Source organism: Oncorhynchus mykiss, chromosome 11 (genome assembly GCF_013265735.2).
Source record: "Oncorhynchus mykiss isolate Arlee chromosome 11, USDA_OmykA_1.1, whole genome shotgun sequence".
Lineage (NCBI taxonomy): Eukaryota > Metazoa > Chordata > Actinopteri > Salmoniformes > Salmonidae > Oncorhynchus > Oncorhynchus mykiss.
In genome coordinates, this window is record NC_048575.1 from 80,500,822 (window position 1) to 80,518,575 (window position 17,754).

The window sequence follows — 17,754 nt, forward strand, 5'->3', positions numbered from 1 at the left end:
GGGCGGAGCAGACCTCACTACCCTCTGGAGAGCCTTACGGTTGTGGGCGGAGCAGACCTCACTACCCTCTGGAGAGCCTTACGGTTGTGGGCGGAGCAGACCTCACTACCCTCTGGAGAGCCTTACGGTTGTGGGCGGAGCAGACCTCACTACCCTCTGGAGAGCCTTACGGTTGTGGGCGGAGCAGACCTCACTACCCTCTGGAGAGCCTTACGGTTGTGGGCGGAGCAGACCTCACTACCCTCTGGAGAGCCTTACGGTTGTGGGCGGAGCATACCTCACTACCCTCTGGAGAGCCTTACGGTTGTGGGCGGAGCAGACCTCACTACCCTCTGGAGAGCCTTACGGTTGTGGGCGGAGCAGACCTCACTACCCTCTGGAGAGCCTTACGGTTGTGGGCGGAGCAGACCTCACTACCCTCTGGAGAGCCTTACGGTTGTGGGCGGAGCAGACCTCACTACCCTCTGGAGAGCCTTACGGTTGTGGGCGGAGCAGACCTCACTACCCTCTGGAGAGCCTTACGGTTGTGGGCGGAGCAGACCTCACTACCCTCTGGAGAGCCTTACGGTTGTGGGCGGAGCAGACCTCACTACCCTCTGGAGAGCCTTACGGTTGTGGGCGGAGCAGACCTCACTACCCTCTGGAGAGCCTTACGGTTGTGGGCGGAGCAGACCTCACTACCCTCTGGAGAGCCTTACGGTTGTGGGCGGAGCAGACCTCACTACCCTCTGGAGAGCCTTACGGTTGTGGGCGGAGCAGACCTCACTACCCTCTGGAGAGCCTTACGGTTGTGGGCGGAGCAGACCTCACTACCCTCTGGAGAGCCTTACGGTTGTGGGCGGAGCAGACCTCACTACCCTCTGGAGAGCCTTACGGTTGTGGGCGGAGCAGACCTCACTACCCTCTGGAGAGCCTTACGGTTGTGGGCGGAGCAGACCTCACTACCCTCTGGAGAGCCTTACGGTTGTGGGCGGAGCAGACCTCACTACCCTCTGGAGAGCCTTACGGTTGTGGGCGGAGCAGACCTCACTACCCTCTGGAGAGCCTTACGGTTGTGGGCGGAGCAGACCTCACTACCCTCTGGAGAGCCTTACGGTTGTGGGCGGAGCAGACCTCACTACCCTCTGGAGAGCCTTACGGTTGTGGGCGGAGCAGACCTCACTACCCTCTGGAGAGCCTTACGGTTGTGGGCGGAGCAGACCTCACTACCCTCTGGAGAGCCTTACGGTTGTGGGCGGAGCAGACCTCACTACCCTCTGGAGAGCCTTACGGTTGTGGGCGGAGCAGACCTCACTACCCTCTGGAGAGCCTTACGGTTGTGGGCGGAGCAGACCTCACTACCCTCTGGAGAGCCTTACGGTTGTGGGCGGAGCAGACCTCACTACCCTCTGGAGAGCCTTACGGTTGTGGGCGGAGCAGACCTCACTACCCTCTGGAGAGCCTTACGGTTGTGGGCGGAGCAGACCTCACTACCCTCTGGAGAGCCTTACGGTTGTGGGCGGAGCAGACCTCACTACCCTCTGGAGAGCCTTACGGTTGTGGGCGGAGCAGACCTCACTACCCTCTGGAGAGCCTTACGGTTGTGGGCGGAGCAGACCTCACTACCCTCTGGAGAGCCTTACGGTTGTGGGCGGACCAGTTGCCGTACCATCAAAGAGAAAGGAAATCATAAATGTCCACCTATTGCATTCGGAAATATTCAGACCCCTTGACTTTTTCCAGATTTTGTTGCGTTACAGCCTCACTATAAAAGGAATTAAATTGTTTGTCTTTCTCATCAATCTACACAGAATACCACATGAAGGCAAAGGAAAAACAGATGTTTTTTCAATTTTATAAAAAATTGCAATCACACTGCCCTTTCCCATCTAGACAAGAGGAATACATATTTAACAGTGCTGTTCATTGACTACAGCTCAGCATTCAACACCATAGCTCATCATTAAGCTTGAGGCTGTGGATCTGAACCCCGCCCTGTGCAACTGGGTCTTGGACTTCCTGACGGGCCGCCCCCCCCAGCTGGTGAAGATAGGAAACGACATCTCCACTTCGCTGATCCTCAACATTGTGGCCTCACAAGAGTGCGTGCTCAGCCCCTTCCTGTACTAACCTGTTCACCCATGACTGCGTGGCCATGCATGCCTCCAACTCAGGTGAAGGAGTGGTGCTTTGTCTAGATGGAGGTATGCTAACTTGTGTCACTGGCATAGAGGGCGTTGGCGGAGTGGCCTGTCCCCCGTGCTCCATGTTGGCTGTTGACCGCGGGAGCCTCCGTGGACTGTGTGCCATGCTGTACCAGAGGTGCAGATTGGGAAAGAAAGGCAGATAGGTCAGGTCCATGTGGAGTGGAGGTCAGGTCAACTCCCTGTTCGCTCCTCTCCAGGAAGGATGAGACCATCCGTGCCTCCTCCAATTCCATTCTTGTTTAACAGTGCCACAGCTGCTGTGCCAGGTCTTTGGCAATGACTTCCCATTCCTGTCATACAGCTTGGGGTAGCCACTCAGCTGTTGTTGACAGAAGAATTGATGTGGTGGTCTTCCAACATGGCCGCCAGTAAGCGTCATACATCACCCTGGCAACCCTCTAAAGTGGCTTTTGAAAGACGCAAGTCAGCATTCGTCCAACGACAGATAGCAGCATAGTAAATCCATAAAAACTTTATACCTTCAACTGTAAGTTTATAAAAAATGTACAGTATGAATGACTCGAGTAATAAACCACAACTGGTATATGGCATTACTGCTTGCCGGCCCAACCCGACTCTGTTTTTTATTTTTGTCTCCTCCCCTTTATCTTCAAATGATTTGTCTTCATGTTGTCACCTTTATTCCCATCATCTTCTCTTGTTCACCAACTGTCTTCTTTCTGTCCATCTGTCTGCGTCTTTAACTTCTGTAACTACCTACTCACCTATGTGAGAATGCTGTTCATCGACTACAGCTCAGCGTTCAACACCATAGTGCCCTCAAAGCTCATCAATAAAATCAAGGACCCTGGGACTAAACACCTCCCTCTGCAACTGGATCCTGGACCTCCTGATGCCCCCCCCCCCCCCCCCCCCCCCCCGCATGTGACTAATACATTTTGATTTGATTTGATTTGATTCTTCAGTCTTCACAAATGACAATAACAACCCTCGAAGGAAATCATAAAAGTCGGGCCAATATACTGTATATAAAGATTCATAGGATTATAGCTTTACTACAGTACCTAACATCCATAATATGGAGCTTCTTCTAGCAACTCAAAAGTTAATACAAGGTCAAGCTGCCATGATGTATGTGTACTCTGATCCCCAAAACGCTATACTCCATGATCAAAACACATAAGCTAATAGGGGAAGCCCCTGCCTTGTTCCTAGACAATTCTACGACCAATAGTCCTACTCTGCATATGTAAATCAATCAATATTTTATTTTATTTTACATTTATGTTACCAGGTAAGGTGACTGAGGACACATTTTCATTTACTGCAAAGACCTGGGGAATAGTTAGAGGGGAGAAGAGGGGGGCTAAATGAGCCAATTGTAATCTGAGGATGCTTAAGCTAAACACACCTATATTTCATCACTGCAGGACAAGCATTAAATCAAATGAATATGTATTCTCCATTTAATTTACATTTAATGTTGATTTTACTGTATTTTAACTGAGTTGGACCTTAGAAACCAACGGAAAGTCACATTGACCTGAGGAATTTGAACCTAGACTTAATATGCTTCATATCATTACTCTTTGAACTGCCTGGATTATAAAATGCAATTGAACAAGTCATTTTTCATAGTATCCCCAAGAGAAACCACAAGATAACGTCTTGACTGAGGTCAGTTTAGTGTCTTAAGGGATTCGATTTAAAACGAGGTATGATTATTTTAAAGACAAATTCAAGTCGGTTTTATTCATGGAAATGTTATGTTGTAGGTTACATTTTATACTTCAGAACTGGGCATAGGTAGTTTCATAAGTAGTTTCTTTCAATCTATCTACCCAAGCGGGGGGGGGGGGGGGGGGGGGCGGGGGGGGGGGGGGAAAGTATATTTTTATATATTACAAATACTACTAATTCATATAATATACTTTAAATAGGATATTCACTTTTCTAGTACATCTTAAGTATACTATACATATACTATCATTAGACTTCAACACACTTATTAAAGAGGTATTTTTAATGCATTGTTTGTCGGTCTTTAAGTATACTGTATGTACACTGGCATTGCACTTGAAGACGCACTATGCAGAAATCGCTGCGCCATTTTCTAAAAAATTCCGAATTTGTTGGCGTTATTTTAGTTTATGTGACAAAACAACCAAGTATAGTTGTAGAGAATCCGTGTACACACTAAACCGCTTTAAAATATATTTTCAATATCTGAAAAATATTGTATTTTCAGCTGTTTGAAGCTGGTGTACAAAACCGAAAGTAAAAGACCCAAAATGTAGATCATTTATGTATTTATAATACTTAAATGTTAACAAAACACTAAGTAAGTTAGCATTAAAAATGCATTAAATCTATTTAAAATTGTTCCAATTTAAATCATTTTAAATATACTCGAGTATATTTATCACAGACATACTTCTGTATACTTAAATACATTGCTGAACTGTGACATATGCTTGGGTATCTATCTATCTATCTATCTATCTATCTATCTATCTATCTATCTATCTATCTAGAGAAAACATTTAGGGAAATTGCAGATGTTTCATTTAATCTAAAATGGTATTTCATTTAGGCCCTCTCTTGGATTCCGGACAGGACAAGAAATGTCAGATGATGAAGATGGACCTAGGTGGGACAACATTCTTTCAGTTTTTGGTTTTTAATGACAAAGGCATTACTGGCCTCTATTTACAATCTGTTATTGCAGTCTCGCAGCGCAATAATAAAAAATGGATCTGTACCACAATAGTTTTACATCGGCTGCATTTTCAATCAATTTAGCCATACATTAGTCTAATCAACAAATTAACTATTTGGGTCTCCCGGGTGGCGCAGTGGTTAAGGGCCATCAGAGTCCCTGGGTTCGCGCCCAGGCTCTGTCGTAACCGGCCGCGACCGGGAGGTCCGTGGGGCGACGCACAATTGGCCTAGCGTCGTCCGGGTTAGGGAGGGATTGGTCGGTAGGGATCTCCTTGTCTCATCGCGCACCAGCGACTCCTGTGGCGGCCCGGGCGCAGTGCGCGCTAGCCAAGGTTGCCAGGTGCACGGTGTAGCCTCCGACACATTGGTGCGGCTGGCTTCCGGGTTGGATGAGCGCTGTGTTAAGAAGCAGTACGGCTGGTTGGGTTGTGTATCGGAGGATGCATGACATTCAGCCTTCGTCTCTCCCGAGCCCGCTACTACAACAATTGGATACCACGAAATTGGGGAGAAAAAGGGGGTGAAATAAAAATGTAAAAAAAATATTTAAAAAAAATGAATTGACCATTTAACATGTCATCGTTTTGTACCCGACATGACCCCAAGCATGTTCCAAGACCAGTTGGCGAAGAAGGTCCGGCCCTTCATTGAATTAATAGACTACCTGAGATCCATTGGGATAGAGAAAGAGCTGCCCCTGCCATCCATTGCTGTGGTTGGAGACCAGAGTTCAGGAAAGAGCTCTGTGCTTGAGGCCCTATCTGGGGTGGCACTGCCCAGAGGGAATGGTGAGTATTATGTGGGCACAATGTCATTATCAAACGGTGAAGTATTTTTTGTTGTTGTGTGTAAGCTATAGCATAACCTGTTGACTGTTCTCTTAGAATTGCCATGATTTATCACTGAGAGACTATTTATCATACTCTACCAATAATGTTAGGTGTCAGATAGGGGTATGTCTTGTCAGGGCATTAAAACCTCTTTGGGCTAGACGTGACAGACTTATATTATCATGATCTGTCATTAGTACGGCCTTGTTCCCCATCCAGGTATCGTCACCAGGTGTCCACTGGAACTCAGACTCTGTTATGTCAGCGGAGTGGTGTGGAAGGCTGTCATCTCATACAAAAACAAAACTTTTGAATTTGATGACCGAGAAGAAGTCGCGAGGCACGTTGAGCAAGGTATGATGGGTAAAAACGAGGACGGATTTAGACCAGAAACTACCTCTTTGAGGAGCACACTCAGTCGCTCTCCGGGAGAATGGTTGACCAACCCTGGTTTACACAGTGTACGATTGTGATATCAGGGATTTTCCTTTGTCCTTTGTGGGTTTTTTTTTTTTTTTTACAGTTTTTCTGTGCATGAGGCAGATGTATTCCATCACAATTTTCACATTGATTCAACAGCTCAGAACGAGTTAGCTGGAAGGGGTGTGGGGATATGTGAAGATCTGATCACTCTCAAAATCAAGTCTTCCACGGTGTGTGATCTCAGGCTGATCGACTTGCCTGGGATCGCCAGGGTACCAGTACCAGGACAACCAGAGGACATTGAAGCCCAAGTGAGTCTCGAGTTGATCACTTTTTGGAGTTTGTCCAGTAGACTTGCTTGGTTCTCTCGTACTGTAGTTCATTATAACAGTCCACCATTTTGATTACGGAGGTTTAACTTCATGCAGATGTGAATTAACCTTAAAATGAGTCATGTTTCTGTTGTTTCCTGGTAATGATTAGTAGAAGGTGAAGGAAAGGAAACCAGTGTTATTTCTGATTATGTACCACGTAATGATAATGTACCACGTAATGATAATGTACCGCATAATGCTAATGTACCATGTAATGATAATGTACCATGCAATGCTAACGTACCACGTAACGATAATGTACCACATATTGATAATGTAACACACAATGATAATGTAACACAAAACGATAATGCACCAAATAACGATAATGTAACACGTAATGATAATGTAACACGTAACGATAATGTAACACGAAATGATAATGTACCACGTGGCTCCCTGCTCTTCTACTTTTTTCCGCAGATCAAAAGTCTAATCATGAAATACATTTCGAAAAAGAAAACCATTAACTTAGTGGTAATACCATGTTATAATGACATAGCAACGACAGAAGCCCTGAAAATGGTGCAAAAAGTGGATCCTGAAGGAACGAGAACTCTGGGTAAAAAAAATGATAAAGATGAGTTTTCTTTCCTTTTTTTAAATAAAAAAATATATATTTTTATTTTTTACAGTTGATGAAAATGGTTATGGTCACAATTAAGCACTTAGATATCTACGTATTGTAACGCTTTTCATTTCTTTCATTTGGTCTTCCAGCCATTCTGACGAAGCCAGACCTGATAGACAAGGGGACGGAGAAGGACGTGTTGGAAATTGTCCGCAATAAAACCCTTCCTCTGAATATGGGCTACGTCATTGTGAAATGTCGTGGTCAGAAGCAGATTGATGATAAAATGTCCATAGCTCAGGCACTTGAAGAGGAGTTGGACTTCTTTCAAGATCACGAGCACTTCAAGTAAAATTTCTAAAGAAATCAACAACAACAACAAAAACAAATGGCACATGCCACGAATATACAACTGGAATACCTCTTCCCAAAGATGCAGAGTGTAATAATAATAATAATAATAATAATAATAATAATAATAATAATAATAATACAAAATAAAATAGTGAGACGAGGAATATAATAAAATCACAAGAATGTTGCTATATACAGGAAGTACCAGATCGATGTGGAGCTATATACAGGAAGTACCAGATCAATGTGGAGCTATATACAGGGAGTACCAGATCGATGTGGAGCTATATACAGGAAGTACCCGATCAATGTGGAGCTATATACAGGGAGTACCAGATCGATGTGGAGCTATATACAGGAAGTACCCGATCAATGTGGAGCTATATACAGGAAGTACCAGTACCAGATCACTGCTCAGATGTACAAGGCATTTGATAGTGCCTACGGTACCTACAGTACCTACAGTACCTACAGTACCTAAACGCCTGTAGCGTTTTGTAAAGTACATTTTAATTGTTGTTGTTTTTCAAATGCATTATGCTATAATTAACCATTAAAAACGTTTTAATAGCAAGCAATGACTTTCAACTTATTGTCTTGCTGGAAGATCCACTTGCGGCAAGTCTCAATGGTACTTAAACCCACGTTAAGGTCAACGGCATCATGAACTTTACCAAGTACCAGGACATTTTGGCCAGACACCTGGCTGCCTCTGCCAGGAGGCTGAATCTTGTCCCCAAGTGGATCTTTCAGCAAGACAATAACCCCAAGGACACATCAAAATCCACAAAGAAATGATTAATTGACCCCAAAAAAATCAACATTTTGCAATGTCCACCTCAGTCTCCTGACTTGAACCTCATTGAAATCCTGTGGTTTGAATTGAAGAGGGCAGTCTATAAGTGCAGATGAAGGATAACAAGGAAGGATTCTGTATGGAGGAATGGTCTAAGACCCCTCCTAATCAGTTCTCCATTCTCAAAAAACATTTGAGAAAAAGGCTCAGTGCCATTATCCTGGCAAGGTGAGGTATTGAAAACAGGGGTGCCAGTAATTTTGAAAAACATGTTTTTATTTATTAAACAAAATATATATTTTTTGAGCAATTGGGTTAGTATAAATAATATAATTTTTCATTATTTTTAGCATACAACATAGCTCAGTATTTGAATTATATACTTTATAAAGCCTATTTTGCTCATATTTATCAAGGGTGCCAATAATTGTGGACCTAACTGTACATGTTGACATATTATTGTGACTACATTTTTGTAACACTTTAAAATGTGTTAATTCAATTCCTCTCCTTTTCAATGTATCAAGATCCCTCCTGCTTGAGGAAAGGGCAACCACCAAGCACCTAGCCACAAAGCTAACCTATACCCTGGTCAACCACATCAAAGTTAGTCCAGCCACGTGCTATTATCATTCGATCATCTGTCCTTTACCGTATGTCCTTTACCGTATGCCTCATGTACACCCCAGGTCTGGTGTCTGACAGCCTGTTTAAGTTGTGTATTTGTTTGTTTTTTGGTCAGAAATCCCTACCAGATATGTCCAATCAGATTAAAAAGCAGCTGTGGAACGTGAGGAAGGCGTTGGTAGAGTGTGAGGGTGGGCCTCCGTCAGACCTGGCAGAAAGGAAGGAGTTCCTCATTGGCGTAAGTAACCATTCACCTTTCTCTGTCTTTCACCTGTATCAACTTTGGAAGATTATTTTCTGTGCAATGTTCTCCACCTATACTATGACATCATAAATATACATATTTTTTCCTGTCTCCACCTTTACTATGACATCATAAATATACATATTTTTTCCTGTCTCCACCTATACTATGACATCATAATAAATATACATATTTTTCCCCGTCTCCACCTATACTATGACATCATAATAGATATACATATTTTTCCCCGTCTCCACCTATACTATGACATCATAAATATACATATTTTTTCCTGTCTCCACCTATACTATGACATCATAAATATACATGTTTTTTCCCCGTCTCCACCTATACTATGACATCATAAATATACATGTTTTTTCCCCGTCTCCACCTATACTATGACATAATAAATATACATGTTTTTTCCCCGTCTCCACCTATACTATGACATCATAATAAATATACATGTTTTTCCCCCATCTCCACCTATACTATGACATCATAATAAATATACATGTTTTTTCCCCGTCTCCACCTATACTATGACATCATAAATATACATATTTTTTCCTGTCTCCACCTATACTATGACATCATAATAAATATACATGTTTTTCCCCCATCTCCACCTATACTATGACATCATAAATATACATATTTTTTCCTGTCTCCACCTATACTATGACATCATAAATATACATATTTTTCCCCGTCTCCACCTATACTATGACATCATAAATATACATATTTTTTCCTGTCTCCACCTATACTATGACATCATAAATATACATGTTTTTTCCCCATCTCCACCTATACTATGACATCATAAATATACATATTTTTCCCCGTCTCCACCTATACTATGACATCATAAATATACATATTTTTTCCTGTCTCCACCTATACTATGACATCATAAATATACATATTTTTTCCTGTCTCCACCTATACTATGACATCATAAATATACATGTTTTTCCCCCATCTCCACCTATACTATGACATCATAATAAATATACATATTTTTTCCTGTCTCCACCTATACTATGACATCATAAATATACATGTTTTTTCCCCGTCTCCACCTATACTATGACATCATAATAAATATACATATTTTTTCCCCGTCTCCCAAATGTTAAGTCTATGTTAACTAACATAAAGCACATCTGGTATATTTCCTACTGTTCAATGGTCAGTTCAATTTCAACCAATCCAATGGTGCCCATTGATTCTTCAGGAGTAAACAGTAATATAACAGATAACAAATATATAAAACCCTTATGAGCAGTGTAGGGGTCCAGTAAAAATGACTTGTTCAATAAAATAAACACCTTATATTACAATATTATTTTCTATGGAAAGTTGTGTCTTACTTATGTTAATTTTGCGTTACTCTCACAAGGACGCCAAGCAAATGAAACACGTTGGTTTACACATCAATTGCTGATGCGTTAGGATGCTATCGGAAACTCTGAGATACGAGTTAGAAATAGCTACTAGAATGATCCTCCGAGTTCGAAATGGAAAACTCGGACCAGAATGATTATACCGAGTTTGCGCGTTGTTTATGTTTCATCACTGACCTTTCCGACCAAAAGATGGTAAAACATATTGTAATGAAACAGCAGGGAGCAGGTCTCGAACCCTCGACCTTCGAGCTATCGACTGTGCCGCAGAGTCGATTTCCGCGCTTATAAACCCAGGGTCGTTTCAAAGAGCGCGTCCTCGCGCTAGCTTGCGAGTCTACGTCTTACAGGAACGCGCCGGCCAAGCACACGCACTGTCGTGGATGCGAGGTCCGATCACTTCTGACACCAATGTAATGAAACAGCAGGGAGCAGGTCTCGAACCCTTGACATTCGAGCCCGAGGTCCGGTGCGCTATCGACTGTGCCGCAAAAGCATGCCGATTTCCGCCCTATAAACCCAGAGTCGTTACAATATTGACAACCCCAATAATATGGACAATGTATCTAGTTTGACCCAATGTCAACATAAGCAAGCTAATATCAAATCAAATCAAATCAAATTTTATTTGTCACATACACATGGTTAGCAGATTTTAATGCGAGTGTAGCGAAATGCTTGTGCTTCTAGTTCCGACAATGCAGTAATAACAAGTAATCTAACTAACAATTCCAAAACTACTGTCTTGTACACAGTGTAAGGGGATAAAGAATATGTACATAAGGATATATGAATGAGTGATGGTACAGAGCAGCATAGGCAAGATACAGTAGATGGTATCGAGTACAGTATGTACAAATGAGATGAGTATGTAAACAAAGTGGCATAGTTTAAAGTGGCGAGTGATACATGTATTACATAAGGATACAGTCGATGATATAGAGTACAGTATATACGTATGCATATGAGATGAATAATGTAGGGTAAGTAACATTATATAAGGTAGCATTGTTTAAAGTGGCTAGTGATATATTTACATCATTTCCCATCAATTCCCATTATTAAAGTGGCTGGAGTTGAGTCAGTGTCAGTGTGTTGGCAGCAGCCACTCAATGTTAGTGGTGGCTGTTTAACAGTCTGATGGCCTTGAGATAGAAGCTGTTTTTCAGTCTCTCGGTCCCAGCTTTGATGCACCTGTACTGACCTCGCCTTCTGGATGATAGCGGGGTGAACAGGCAGTGGCTCGGGTGGTTGATGTCCTTGATGATCTTTATGGCCTTCCTGTGACATCGGGTGGTGTAGGTGTCCTGGAGGGCAGGTAGTTTGCCCCCGGTGATGCGTTGTGCAGACCTCACTACCCTCTGGAGAGCCTTACGGTTGAGGGCGGTGCAGTTGCCATACCAGGCGGTGATACAGCCCGCCAGGATGCTCTCGATTGTGCATCTGTAGAAGTTTGTGAGTGCTTTTGGTGACAAGCCGAATTTCTTCAGCCTCCTGAAGAAGGCTTCGCCTTCTTCACGATGCTGTCTGTGTGAGTGGACCAATTCATCTCTGTCGGCGCCTCTTCCGGCGCCGACAGAGATGGCCGCCTCGCTTTGCGTTCCTAGGAAACTAATATTATTAGCAATGTTAGCTAGTTTAGGCATCTAGCTCAAATCTAGTTAAAATCTCTTTGGTTTCATTGTTTTTCCGACTTCAAAAGCACTCGTATGCCTTCACCAACTACGAGTTCCTCAGAAAAGGATCCAAACACACCATTAGTAGGAGTAAAGTATTTTTTTCTCCATACAAATAACACAACGTTGTCAATATTATTGCTCAAATTTAAAACATTACATTGTACCATGTTTTGTGCGGCTACCATGTTGTTGTGATGTTGTGCGGCTACCATGTTGTTGTGATGTTGTGCGGCTACCATGTTGTTGTGATGTTGTGCGGCTACCATGTTGTTGTGATGTTGTGCGGCTACCATGTTGTTGTGTGGCTACCATGTTGTTGTGATGTTGTGCGGCTACCATGTTGTTGTGATGTTGTGCGGCTACCATGTTGTTGTGATGTTGTGCGGCTACCATGTTGTTACGATGTTGTGTTGCTACCATGTTGTTGTGTGGCTACCATGTTGTTGTGATGTTGTGTTGCTACCATGTTGTTGTGATGTTGTGCGGCTACCATGTTGTTGTGATGTTGTGTTGCTACCATGTTGTTGTGATGTTGTGCGGCTACCATGTTGTTGTGATGTTGTGTTGCTACCATGCTGTTGTGATGTTGTGCTGCTACCATGCTGTGTTGTCATGTGTTGCTGCCTTGCTATGTTGTTGTCTTAGGTCTCTCTTTATGTAGTCTCTCTTGTCATGATGTGTGTTTTGTCCTAGATTTTTACATATATACATATTATTTTGTTTATTTATTTTAAATCCCAGCCCCCGTCCCCGCAGGAGGTCTTTTGACTTTTGGTAGGCCTTCATTGTAAATAAGAATTTGTTCTTTGACTGACTTGCCTAGTTAAATCAAGTTTAAATAAAAAATTAAATAAACATTGTTACTAAAAGTAATACTATAACTAACTTTAGTTCTTTAAAAGAGGATCATGTGAACTACAGAGGAGTCAGAAGTTGTTTATGTTATTTTTCTCCCTTCAGATCATAACAGAGTTCAATGAGAAGATTACTCGTCTGTCCACCGGGGATAATACTGTCGAGGAAAATATATTTGTCCTCATGCGAAGTGAATTTGCAGATTGGATGAAAAGTCTTCAAAACGCCAAGCCAACTTGTAGGTACACTTTTGAATAGACAGGCTACAGCTCAACATGTCTATATCCATAACTTGTACTGATACTACAGTACACGTACACAGACATGTACACTAGTATTGTTAACTGTGTAAGACACACAACCAGTAAGATGCACAACAATAAATTGGTGAGTAAACATTGATCGCTGTTCGCGGTGAAAAAAAAAAAAGCGTCCCTTGTATTTTCAAAGCATTTTTCTGCGAAACGCCACCTACAGGCATTTACCCTCTACTACACCACTGTGTACAACAGAATTAATCAATCACAATATTATTGTTATTATACTAATAGTAACGTCATACAAAAAGTAATTATAATCGATTATATTTTCCAAAATTATTAACATTTAACAATTTCTCTAAATCTCTGTATTTTTTCTCTCCATTTAGACCACGAAGTAGTGCAACAAGTGGTGGATGAATATGATCTGAAGCACAGGGGAAGTGAGCTGCCAGGATTCACTAACTACATGGTATTTAAACGCGTTGTTCAAAGACTAGTGGCTAAACTTAGGGAACCAGCTATGATGACACTCCAGAAAATCAGAGGTAACTAACCAGAAGCCCTAGATTCCATGTGATGTCCCATAGTGCATTGCAATTTCTGAAAGCCCCTTCATTGCACCTGTGAAATGTATTGTTGTGATGCATCGTGTATGGGGGGGGGGGGGGGGGGGGCTCTGTGCATCGTGTATGGGGGGCTCTGATGCATTGTGTATGGGGGGCTCTGATGCATCGTGTATGGGGGGGGCCTCTGATGCATTGTGTATGGGGGGGGGGCTCTGATGCATTGTGTATGGGGGGCTCTGATGCATCGTGTATGGGGGGGCTCTGATGCATTGTGTATGGGGGGGGAGGGGCTCTGATGCATCGTGTATGGGGGGGGCTCTGATTTATCGTGTATGGGGGGGGGGTTCTGATGCATTGTGTATGGGGGGGGCCTCTGATGCATTGTGTATGGGGGGGGGCTCTGATGCATTGTGTATGGGGGGGGGGGTTCTGATGCATTGTGTATGGGGGGGCTCTGATGCATCGTGTATGGGGGGGCTCTGATGCATTGTGTATGGGGGGGGGGGGGCTCTGTGCATCGTGTATGGGGGGCTCTGATGCATTGTGTATGGGGGGCTCTGATGCATCGTGTATGGGGGGGGCCTCTGATGCATTGTGTATGGGGGGGGGCTCTGATGCATTGTGTATGGGGGGCTCTGATGCATCGTGTATGGGGGGGCTCTGATGCATTGTGTATGGGGGGGGGGGGCTCTGATGCATCGTGTATGGGGGGGGGCTCTGATTTATCGTGTATGGGGGGGGGGTTCTGATGCATCGTGTATGGGGGGGGGTTCTGATGCATCGTGTATGGGGGGGGGGGGCTCTGATGCATCGTGTATGGGGGGGGGCTCTGATTTATCGTGTATGGGGGGGGGGGCTCTGATGCATCGTGTATGGGGGGGGGCTCTGATGCATCGTGTATGGGGGGGGCTCTGATTTATCGTGTATGGGGGGGGGTTCTGATGCATTGTGTATGGGGGGGGGGGGGGCTCTGATGCATCGTGTATGGGCGGGGGGGTTCTGATGCATCGTGTATGGGGGGGCTCTGATTTATCGTGTATGGGGGGGGGCTCTGATGCATCGTGTATGGGGGGGGCTCTGATGCATCGTGTATGGAGGGGCTCTGATGCATCGTGTTTGGGGGGGGCTCTGATTTATCGTGTATGGGGGGGGCTCTGATTTATCGTGTATGGGGGGGGGGTTCTGATGCATCGTGTATGGGGGGGGCTCTGATGCATCGTGTATGGGGGGGGCTCTGATGCATCGTGTATGGGGGGGGCTCTGATGCATCGTGTATGGGGGGCTCTGTGGAACTTCTGACAAGACAAACATGCTTATTAAGCACTCAGGAAAGGAAGTTTTGGTGTATCAGCTACAACTAAAAGGTCAATCGAAAATAATGTTACGTTACATTTTGTCTATTCCATTAACAAATGCATTCCTTTATGTTTTTCAGAAATGGTGCATACACAATTTGTTAATTTGTCCAAAGTCAGCTTCGAGAATTTTCCTTATCTTCAGCACGTCTCAATGGTAATGGCCATAATCATTTGTTAACAAGACCGTTAAAACATATGTTTTATTTACACAAATTATGCCGTCTAATTTTAAGTATCACACCCAGTTGTTTTAAATGTTTGTCTGTTTTACATTAAATACATTTACACTGTATTCTGTGTTTTGATATGAGGTTGATGTTCTAGCAGGCAGGAATACATGAGATAAAGCAACAACAAAATATATATATATATATACTTTTGATGAAGAATTACGCTTACATATGGGTTATTTTGTAGCCTAAAATGTTCAAAATAAACCCACCACAAGATACTTGGATCTGAATCTGTCTCTGAAACAATAACAGTTTTACAATGCCTCCCTGCAACCAAAGTTAGTTGTTTTTGTCCTCGTGGTAATTTAGGGCTTAATTTAACCCGTATCGCTGGCTATAGCGTATCGCTGGCTATAGCGTATCGCTGGCTATAGCGTATCGCTGAAGTTCGGCGCTATAGGTCCATTGAAATTTAAAGGCATGGTTCAGGCGTTCGGCGGAGGCTGCATCCATGGTAAACGCTGAATACGTCAGCTCAATCGGAAAATGTATTTAAATGGCAATTACAGATTGAATAGAGCTGAACATCCACAATACAGATTGAATAGAGCTGAACATCCACAATACAGATTGAATAGAGCTGAACATCCACAATACAGATTGAATAGAGCTGAACATCCACAATACAGATTGAATAGAGCTGAACATCCACACTACAGATTGAATAGAGCTGAACATCCACAATACAGATTGAATAGAGCTGAACATCCACAATACAGATTGAATAGAGCTGAACATCCACAATACAGATTGAATAGAGCTGAACATCCACAATACAGACTGAATAGAGCTGAACATCCACAATACAAATTGAATAGAGCTGAACATCCACAATACAGATTGAATAGAGCTGAACATCCACAATACAAATTGAATAGAGCTGAACATCCACAATACAAATTGAATAGAGCTGAACATCCACAATACAGATTGAATCGAGCTGAACATCCACAATGCAGACTGAATAGAGCTGAACATCCACAATACAGACTGAATAGAGCTGAACATCCACAATGCAGACTGAATAGAGCTGAACATCCACAATACAGATTGAATAGAGCTGAACATCCACAATACAGACTGAATAGAGCTGAACATCCACAATACAGATTGAATAGAGCTGAACATCCACAATACAGACTGAATAGAGCTGAACATCCACAATACAGATTGAATAGAGCTGAACATCCACAATACAGACTGAATAGAGCTGAACATCCACAATACAGATTGAATAGAGCTGAACATCCACAATACAGACTGAATAGAGCTGAACATCCACAATACAGATTGAATAGAGCACTTACTCTTTGTTTGAACTCATAGAAAAACATTGAAAACATCCAGGAATGGCAGTCAAACATAGTGATGAAGAGGATCGAGGAGCAGTTTCAAATGGAGATGCAGGTCTACACACAGGATGAGATCTTCTTTGAAACATTGAATCCTGAGGAGGAAACCCCAGACTGCTCCGGTTACGACACCAGGAACAAATACCCTGAGCTGCTCAAGGCATACTATGAGGTAGAATGCATTGCCAACTGGGCACAGACGTCAATTCAAACGTCTATTCCACGTTGGTTCGACGTCATTTCCTCTAAATGATGTGGAAACAACGTTGATTCAACCAGTGTGTGAGTTTCAACTTGGAGATATAAAGTACACTAGCTACGTGCAGAAGGATATATACCAGGATGAAAATCATGCAGCATCTAACAGTTATTGCGCCAACTCCAGTTAATCTGACTGGATAAATAGAAAAACGGCTTAATGTCCAGAATTTCACAGTATCCACAGTATATTTTCCTCTCCCCTCCTGCCTACCTCTCTCTCAGATCGTGGTGCAGCGACTGGCGGACCAGGTGCCCATGCTGATCCGTTACTTCATCCTGAAGGAGTCAGCCAGGATCCTTTGCAGTAAAATGTTGGGCCTGCTGAACAGCGATGACTTGGACGAGATGCTGACGGAGGAATCAGAGATTGGCCGAAGAAGATCAGCCTTACGGTCCCGTGTGGAGCGTCTTGGACTGGCCAATGACAAGATCAGTAGCCTATGAGAACAGAGTGGGTTTTTGACAATGCCAAAAATCGGAGATTTTGTCACAAAATATTAGTTTAAGTATAATCTGATTCAATTTTACACACATGTTTTGATGTCATTCCTATTTTACAAATGGTCTACAGACAGGCAAAATACACTGTTTTATTTGAAGAGGCAGTAATGGCCTAATGCAATGTCTTTAAATAATAATAATAATGATGATGATGATGATGATGATGATGATGATGATGATGATGATG

The 17,754-nt window shown here is 43.1% G+C and overlaps 1 protein-coding gene across 1 annotated transcript in view; it reads left to right on the plus strand.

Moving 5' to 3' along the window:
* Positions 1 to 3,794: 3,794 nt before the first annotated feature.
* The window catches only part of LOC110536471 (interferon-induced GTP-binding protein MxB), a 14,100-nt gene continuing 140 nt past the window's right edge, over positions 3,795 to 17,754 (plus strand). The window contains exons 1-14 of the mRNA XM_036936502.1: positions 3,795 to 3,824; positions 4,741 to 4,797; positions 5,475 to 5,656; positions 5,918 to 6,052; positions 6,278 to 6,432; positions 6,919 to 7,057; positions 7,216 to 7,414; positions 8,744 to 8,822; positions 8,959 to 9,081; positions 13,139 to 13,271; positions 13,683 to 13,841; positions 15,298 to 15,374; positions 16,780 to 16,977; positions 17,289 to 17,754. The exon at positions 17,289 to 17,754 is cut by the window's right edge and continues 140 nt beyond it. Of these exons, the coding sequence (XP_036792397.1) occupies positions 4,772 to 4,797; positions 5,475 to 5,656; positions 5,918 to 6,052; positions 6,278 to 6,432; positions 6,919 to 7,057; positions 7,216 to 7,414; positions 8,744 to 8,822; positions 8,959 to 9,081; positions 13,139 to 13,271; positions 13,683 to 13,841; positions 15,298 to 15,374; positions 16,780 to 16,977; positions 17,289 to 17,510 (1,827 nt within the window). The 5' untranslated portion in view covers positions 3,795 to 3,824; positions 4,741 to 4,771 and the 3' untranslated portion in view covers positions 17,511 to 17,754. The remainder of the gene's footprint in view (positions 3,825 to 4,740; positions 4,798 to 5,474; positions 5,657 to 5,917; positions 6,053 to 6,277; positions 6,433 to 6,918; positions 7,058 to 7,215; positions 7,415 to 8,743; positions 8,823 to 8,958; positions 9,082 to 13,138; positions 13,272 to 13,682; positions 13,842 to 15,297; positions 15,375 to 16,779; positions 16,978 to 17,288) is intronic.